This window comes from Chiroxiphia lanceolata, chromosome 2, assembly GCF_009829145.1.
Source record: "Chiroxiphia lanceolata isolate bChiLan1 chromosome 2, bChiLan1.pri, whole genome shotgun sequence".
In the NCBI taxonomy this organism is placed as follows: Eukaryota; Metazoa; Chordata; class Aves; order Passeriformes; family Pipridae; genus Chiroxiphia; species Chiroxiphia lanceolata.
In genome coordinates this window covers 97,510,297-97,518,903 of record NC_045638.1, presented here as the reverse complement: position 1 = coordinate 97,518,903, position 8,607 = coordinate 97,510,297, and the positions used below count along the sequence as shown (strand labels likewise).

Here is an 8,607-nt window from a genome sequence, read left to right as displayed (position 1 = left end):
AGATCTACAGTTCACAAGAATATAAAGTACACTCTTTTGGATGGAAGTCTAAAACAGTCTGGTGAGTTTTCCTTTGCTGAATTAGTTGCCATTTTTGTTTTCGTTTTTGCTCATGTGGAGCATTTGCTGTGGCATTTATATGTGATTCTCTTCAAGCGCAGCAATATTTATCAAGTTTATTATTTGCCAAATGCCTGTACTACAGCTTGAGGCAGGAGATCTTGGTAGATTTCCTTAGTCATTTTTCCGATTTTATCTGGTATTTTGAAGTATTTAACAAAGAAAGAAAGAAAGAAAACAGAAGTCCTAGCAGAATTATTTAAAGTCTTGTAGATAGATAGATAGATAGATAGATAGATAGATAGATAGATGGATATCTTCCAAAGATTATGTACAGCTTTGGCTGGGAATTGAGGAAATAATGAATTAGGCTGACTTACTGAATTATTTTGTAATAAAAATCATGGCTTAGTTGAAATGCAAATCTTAGGCTAATTTTTGCAAAAAAACTATATATAAGTCTCTTGTTATACACTACTAAAGGTAGAGAGAAGATAAGAGATTGAGAAGAGACAGTAGTTTTTGATGATTACTGCAAATAACTTTAAAATTTGAACTGACATTGGTCTGATTTTCAAACACTGGAAGGTTTGAAAACACAGTTGGTGCTTTTCATGCAATTTTAAGGCTGAAAAAGGAGTTTGGCAGCTACGTGTAGAAAGAAAATCAAAATCTTTTAGAAGAGGTAGTGGTTGAGAAAAAAGTGCAGGGGATGGGAGAGCAAAGAGCTAGTGTGTGTTTCTGTAATATCCCCCTTGTAGCCCAGGCACATGTCCCAGTACCTTACTGGGTGCCAGAGAGCAAAATGCCACCAGCAATTGCTGAAAGATACTTCTGCCTTGACAGATCCTGCAGTGCCAGCTCTCCACCTGCTCCAGTGAGGGTTTGCTCCATTACCCAATGGGTCCAGTACAGAACTGGCTGGGGAGTTGGGCAAGATGTCCATGCCTTGGTTTCTAGGTTTGCGCTGCCATTGAGTGAGATCTGCTTTCATTTCTCTGCGTGCACAACACAGCTCAACTGCAAGGATCAATAATAATGCAAATACCAGGATTTATTTGTAACACTCAAAATAGTCATTCTCATTTACAGATGTTTAGAAAATACAGAGGTGTGAAAATAAAAGCTATGGTGAATGGTATTCATGCTGTAGTTACATCACAGGGAGACCCCTTCTGTCATTCAGACTCCAATTTTATTTTTTTTTTTCTGTCCAGACAGTAGTCAGGACTTCAGGCTTTACCCATTTCTTTGTTTTTCATTAATTACATTAGCTGGTATAGCTGTCTTTCCTTTGAAGCCTTTTAGTAGGTTTGCATGAGTGTAACCATTCACCCTGCAACTCACCGTATCCTTTTCCTTAGTAGGAGGGACTGATTCGTTACTTCTGACCCAAGCAGTCAGAAATTGTGTCAGGTCCTCAAAAAAGTCTTAAAAAGCACAAGTGTGCTTTTAATGGTCTTTTTCGTTTAAGAAAAAGGTTAAATGCAGGACCTCTTTTGCTTGTCTTCTGGTTTCTCCGCCTTCGAGTTATCTTCTTTCTTACTAAAATCACAGGGGGTAGACACTTTACTCATTTTTATTAAAACTAAAGATTTAATGCCATAATAAGAAGCAGAGACTTAAGATGCACAGGACTTAAATCACAAGAACTGGTAACACACAAACTCATTAAAACATTGAATTTCTAAATTCAGAAAAACTCCAAAAAACCAGAATTGATTAGGTTAGTTTGAGAACATTGTGACACGTTTGTGGGTATGCTAGGAACCAAAAAGAAACACTTGTGTTAGTTTTGTTGCACAGAATAAAAACCTATATACATTTAAGTTCAGAGCTTTTCTTGGAGTGGCTTTGATTGAATCACACGATTCTCTTCTGTTGTTTGTAGCATTTGTGCTGGGGTTCCAGGGTAAGTCCTTCCACCCAAAGCGCTGACTGCATTACACTTGCACCTCTGTCTGTGTTGCTCATTTCTCTTTTTCTTTTCCTGCTATCTTTGGAGAGAGAAGTCCCAGCTCCCAGTCACAGGGACACAGAGCGCTTCCTCTTCCTAGGAGCATACTCCCCCGCCCCAAAATTGGATAAGGAATGACTGAGGCGAGTGTCCAGAGTATCAGAGTTATTGCTGCTGCTGCTGATATTCACCCGTGGGCACAGGCACTGGAGCATGGCTCTGCGGATATAGCTGTCGAAGCAATAATAAATCAAAGGGTTGGCACAGCTATTGGCAAAAGCAAAAGGGTTGCTCACCTTCATGCCCAGTTGGGCAACCATGTTGGAAAAACAGTCAGACTGCTTCAGGAGTCCCAAAAGAATGGCCATAAGCTTGAACAGATTGAAGGGAACCCAGGAGACAACAAAAGCCGCCACCACAATGAAGACGATCTTGATGGATTTTCTCAATTTCTTATCATGTTTCCCAGTCTTCTGATAATGCACACAGAGTCTCTTGGTGATAGAGCAGTAAAAGGTTAAGATACTCAACAGTGGGAAGAAGAAGGCCAGGATTAAAAGCATCAGCGACGCAATCTGTTTGGCTTCTGTCATGGCTTTGTCTGTGCAGTAAGTCTTTCCATATTGCTTCTTCAGTTCTCTAGACAAAAGGGTTGGCATCCCCAAGCAGCAGGATAACAACCAGACACAGATGCAGAGTGCTCTGGAATAGGATCTTGTTCTGATCCGTCTAGCAATAGAGGGGTGCATGATAGCCAGGTATCGGTCAGCACTCATACAAGTGAGGAGGAGGATGCTGCAGTACATGTTGACTGAGATGACATAGGAACTAGCTTTACAGAGGAAAGATCCTACCCTCCAGCTCCCATCCAACACCTCCTCGTCCACCCAGAATGGCAGCGTGATGAGGAAAATGAAGTCAGATGCAGCGAGGTTGATGATAAAGACGTCAATCAGCCTCTGGACCTGTCGCTTGAAGACCAAGGCTATGATCAGGACTGCGTTGCCAACAATGCCCACCAGGAACACAGCAGTGTACAGGATAGGGAGGAAAGTAGACAAATGTTGCAGGTGCTGATACTGGCAGCTGTCCTCGTAGTAGTACTCATAGCTGGGGGTGACTGTAGACACAGATGAGAGCTGGTTGAGTTCCATTTCTGGCCAGGCTGTTCTCATCCCTGCTCTGAGGGAGGCTCTGAGCTCCCCGGCCCTTCCCGTCAAGGTCTTTAAAAACATTTTATCGAGTGAGGGGGGAGGAGAGGAGGGAGGGAGGAGGAGAATAGTGGTTTTGTGGGGAGATAATTTATATACTTTAAACCAACCGCTTAGGCAACAAATAAGCACCAAGAGTCTCTGATTAGTTGAAACCTCGTCTTCAGAATAAACACTTGCAGCTTTTTTTAAAAATCAGGTTTAATTTTACTGATTCTATCTCGCTTTTGCATTTGCCCATGAAAGCAAACGAGGTTCAGGTTTTGCTTTTTTTTCTTTTGGGGGGAGGGAATGTAGTTTTCAAGATATAGAACTTTTTATTTTTTAGCATAGGATATTGATAGCTTGCAGAGATTTGAGATTGTACCAGCTCAGAAGAAGTTAGAGAACAGTGAATTCGGGTGTCACATTCTTTATCTATACTCAAAATATTTTGTATAAACTGCTTGTCAGGGCAAGTTCAACTTTCCTGAGGCTTGGAGTTTTTTACTTTACTTGTTCATTTATTGTTGTTGTTTTCTGTTGAGAGTTATATGAAAACATACAGGGAGAAACACTTAAAACTACTATATCCTTTCTGAACTGTAGTTGGTTGTTCTGTATCAGTTCCAGGCTCTTTGCTGCCCTGCCAGTGCACCCCTCCTGCCCTGCAGTCCTTTCAGTTCCCCTAGACATGGACTCTCCACACCCAACTCGATGAATGTGTTAGAAACTTAGAGAATATTAGAAACTTAGAGAACAGTTTTCCAGAGTGTCACATATTCTTCTGTAATTTGAAACTTGAATTGATGCTCCCATCCCCCTCACAGACTTCCTTATCAGCCACAGTCCTGGACTCCAGAGCAGTAGTTTGTTCCTTCTTCTTCTGACTGCACAGGCTGCATGGCTCTTGAGCTGTTCTTATTTACAGTGCTTGCTTCCCTTAAAGAGCTCTGATTTCCTTCATCTTTCATCTGTAGTATCTGTATCGCTTCAGCTGTGACTTACCTTACAGACAGCCCTTTCAGCATTGCATAAATCAAATGGAAAGTCTCATTTTTTAAACTACTGAATTCATTACAGATTTGTCAGTGCATACTAATTTGAAACCTCTACTATTGGTCGTCATCATCCTTCCCCTCTTCTGCAGATAAATTAATTTTCTCCTTCCACTCCCTCCCACCTGCATGTTCACAGACCAGGCGCTTCTTCAGGATTCTCAAAGCTTTCAGGAAATTGCCTACTGGTGTAGGCTCCAGCTCTGGGCACATAGATTGCATCTCTGTGTGTCTCCACAGGCAAAGAGCAACTGCAGATTGAATGGGCAGCAAATCAGTCCCTCCAGTGCACTCTGGATGCACTCAGATTCACTCTCTCAGTGCTCAGGTTATGTGCTCCTGTGCAGCAGGTGCCTGGTAGACTTCCAGGCACCTGGAAAAGCAGCCAGCTGCTATTGAAAACTGGCTGCTGGATGGAAGGATATTTAGGTGGGCACTGTCTCTTGTGTATATGTGCTGATGTCTAATAAGGAGTTAGTTATATACAACTGCCCTCCTATCAGTAGGGCACTAGTGGACTCTAGCTGACTATTTTTAATGGAATGTGTAAGGATTTACTTAGTGATTGCAATTCAGCCATCACAAACTCTGAAAAAGGATCAAGGTGTATAAAAACACCCCGGATTAGATTACTGATTTGTATGCCACAGATGTAAATGTGAACCTGTAAGGAAGAATAGGCTAAAAATCATCTTGCCATCTCAACTTGGGTGTAACCGTTCAGTTTAAAAATAACTGTGTCCTCTTCCTAAGTAGGAGGCAGTGACCCTTTTTAGTTAGTCACTTGTGAATTAGAATAAAAATAACATTCCATGGATTTGTAAAATGCCTCATTGTTATTCTAGGAGTAATCTCCTGCACCTGATTGCCTAAAAGACAATTCTTATTTTCAAGGCAAAGTAAAAGTCTCTTCCACGGTGCTAAAAGTGAGCAGATACTATTGCTGCAAATCTTTTTGTCTGTGAGACTTGTCACAGATCAGCTACAGCATGGATTTATGTGCCAGCTTATTCTTTCCCTGGCAAAGCTGAGAGAAGGGAATGCAGATCAAAATTCATAAAACTCTTAAAATCGGGTTGGGTTGAGGACATTGGGATTTGTACATGACAGATGTAAGTGTAAACCTGTAAGAAAGCACAGGCTAAAATTCATCTTCTCACCATCTGAAGATCACAAAAGATATAGCAAGTTTCACAAGACTTATGTGAAAGTGCCGGAGTAGCTCACAGTTTACAGAAATTATGTTTGATAGATTCAGTGCAGAGGTGAGTTTTGTGTCATCTCTGCTTATTTCTACTCAAGGAATGTGTTTCAGGCTTTTTCTTCCCAGGAGCCCTGGGAAATAGATGCATTCTCTTTGTATTAGTACTAGAGTAGAAGATCAGCTGAATCCTACCGTCTGTGATATTGATTCACTGAGGGTATCACATAGTCTTACTCTTCCCAGAGCTCACTTCCCTGAGGCAGAGCCAAGCTCTCAAAAATACTGAGTACATTGAAATTCCCTTCATAACACTCTCCAGGAAGGTCAGCAGGTAACGTGCAAAGATCCAAGAGATGTGGTGAGATGTTTTATCATCAAGAGAAAGCCTCCATCCTCTCCTCGCTCTTCCAGATTTCCACAGAATTTTTTTCCTCATAGACTTTGCCAGATGCACATAAACCCTTTTCCTGAACAAAATTCTCTGCTGAAGAAAACAGCTAGTGGCTTGGCTTGGGTGTATGTTCTTCCATTTGGGATACCCATCTTGTCCAGCCCTTGACACAGGTCTGAAAAAATGCAGCTGCTGGGTGCTGACTAGTTTTGAACCTGAGAGTGAACCTAAAGCTTCTGTAACCAGACACTCAGAGCAGCTCCTGGGATCATGGCCTCGAATTTGGCCAGTTCTGCTTTAAAGAGCATTGATCTACTATGGTCCTGCCTTTCTCAAATGCACCTGTGAAATCTGTCACGGCAGTATCTGGACCATTCCTTAAATCTTCCTCATAGGAAATGCTGAGGTGTTTCCAACAGTAGCAAGGGAAAAGACTACATGTTGCTGTTCACAGTTCTGTAGTGTTTGCCATACATGTATTGCAGGCAGTAGCCACCTATTTTTGTGACAAAATCTGTAAAAGAGCTGCGCAGCAGAACCATCAGCAAGGAAGTATGCAGGATTGCTGGTTTAGTTTGTTACACACACCACCTCCCCCTTACAAATTTCTGCAATTGAAGCATTTCAGGTAGCGAGGTGTGAGTTTGTTTTTTGTAGTTCCTTTTTTTCTGTTACATTCTCTGTTTTACTGATAGCTCAAATGTGGTCTTATTCCAGCTTGTATATGCACTTTTATACAAGTACAGGCATCTAGATAAAATAAGGTGTGAGTCTGTAAATTATTAATGATGATAAATGCTGAGAAGGAAAGAGGTTCATTTGGATGTAAAAGAAAGTGCAGTAGTTTCTAAATGATTGTGCTTCAAAAATATGTAAGGAACAGAGATTTGCAGACCTAATTAAAAAACAATCCAAAAAACACACTAAATTGGCTGCAACTATGCCATAACCAGTTGAAGGCAGGCTCAGAGGTGACCAGTGAATGATAACGAACAGAAGTTTCACCCCTCAACAAAGAGGAGAGGCTGGAACCAATTCAGGTAAAATCATGGGCAATGAGACAACGTATTGCAATAGGTTGAAATAGTTCCATGCTGAGAGCAGTGGTCTACAAAATGCAGTGCAGGAAGAAGATAATTTTTGTACACTTAATTTTTAAATATTTATTATCTCGTCATTTTTTAATTTTTATTTCTGTATATGTTTTATAGTGTACATAATCTATTGGTACGGTAGTACATTTATATAATTCTAAAAAAATATATACATATTAGAGGGATGCCTGCTCACAAAGATTTTATAGATGGGGTGCATGATAAAAAGGTTTGGAGACCATGGACCTAAGTGAATATAATTAAAATGCACCACTGCTATTCATGGTATTTGGAGGAAGTGCATCTAGAAGGTCTTCTCTCTGTGAAAATTATAATTACAGTAGGATTTTCTTATCCTACTGTGTTCTGTGCCACAGTAGGAAAAATAAAGAAGGCAGAAACTGTATAAAGAAGTCTGAGACGAATCCATGGGATTTTCTGCTCCCTCCGGCTAAGTGCCTAAAACACAAAAACTAAAACTGCCTTTTCTGTTATTACAGAAAGAATGTTTGTTGAGAGATGCAATATCTTGTAAATTAACGAGTAGTATTGGAAAAAAGACAGACTTCTGAACACCTTTTTCAGATCTGAATCAGTACCTCCTGAAGTGAATGTGATATATGAAGGGGTTTTTTCTCTTCTCATCCTATATCAGCTTCATTTAATACAGATGGTGCCACCTCCTATAAATACTTACTTATTTCCTTAGACTGTGAGAAGAAAAATGACAAAAATTTTGTACTAAACAATTTTTTTTTTTTGCAGCATACTGGGGGTTTGTTTGTCTTCCTTGCAGCACTCTGATGTTAAACTGTCTGTCACTGCCTGAGAACTTACTAATGCACATGATCCAGGTCTTCTATCGAAGAAACTTCACTTTTACAAAAAGCAGGAACAACATTTAAGCTATAGCCCTCAGCATTATTCTTTTCACACTTTCCTGTGCAAACTACCACTGTTTCTGCACACTAAAGCAAACTTTTACTTTTATAACCTTCCCAAATGATCCTGTTCTGTAACTAAACTGATTGGCCAATGGTTCTGCTGAGGCAAACTGAAGTAGTGTGAAAAAAAGAGAAAAAGAAAAAAGATTGTTGTTGGCAAGGAATTACCCTGTGCGTTCATTTGTAATGTTTTTATTGGGTTACTCGTAAAATATGGGAGGGTATTTTTCCAGGAAAAAAAAATAATCCAAGTGAAATCTGGAGGGATTATTTGAATTTAAATAAATAAAATGAAAATGAAAACACGTCTCTTCTCTCTGGATGCTTTTGAGCAGCTACACAATTCATATTGATCAGGGCAGATTATGAAAAAGAAGAGGCCACTGTAATTTAATTTAATAACAAAAGTAGCAATGGCTACAAAATTTTCCAGAATTGATTCTCATTTTTACAAAATTAGATTGTTTAGGAGAAAAACCTATAGAGTTGCCAATGTTAGATATTTCACTGTGATTTACAGTAAATGGTTCCAATTATCCTATGGCTTAGAACATGGACAGGTTTTGTTTTTTCCTTTTAACATTTTCTAGCTTCAATCTCTAGATCTCTAGATCTTCGATCTCTAGATCGTTTTGTCAGAGAACTGCTACTGATTTTTTTGTTCCCTATTCCCTTTACATGTATTTTATGGTGTTGCAACTCCTTAGTT

At 39.9% G+C, this 8,607-nt stretch overlaps 1 protein-coding gene across 1 annotated transcript; it reads right to left on the bottom strand.

The window, feature by feature from the left end:
- Positions 1-1,159: 1,159 nt before the first annotated feature.
- On the bottom strand, positions 1,160-5,203 carry GPR15 (G protein-coupled receptor 15). The gene has a single exon (XM_032681059.1). The coding sequence runs from the start codon at positions 3,250-3,252 to the stop codon at positions 2,086-2,088; it is 1,167 nt and encodes a 388-aa protein (XP_032536950.1). The 5' UTR covers positions 3,253-5,203; the 3' UTR covers positions 1,160-2,085.
- Positions 5,204-8,607: the final 3,404 nt, after the last annotated feature.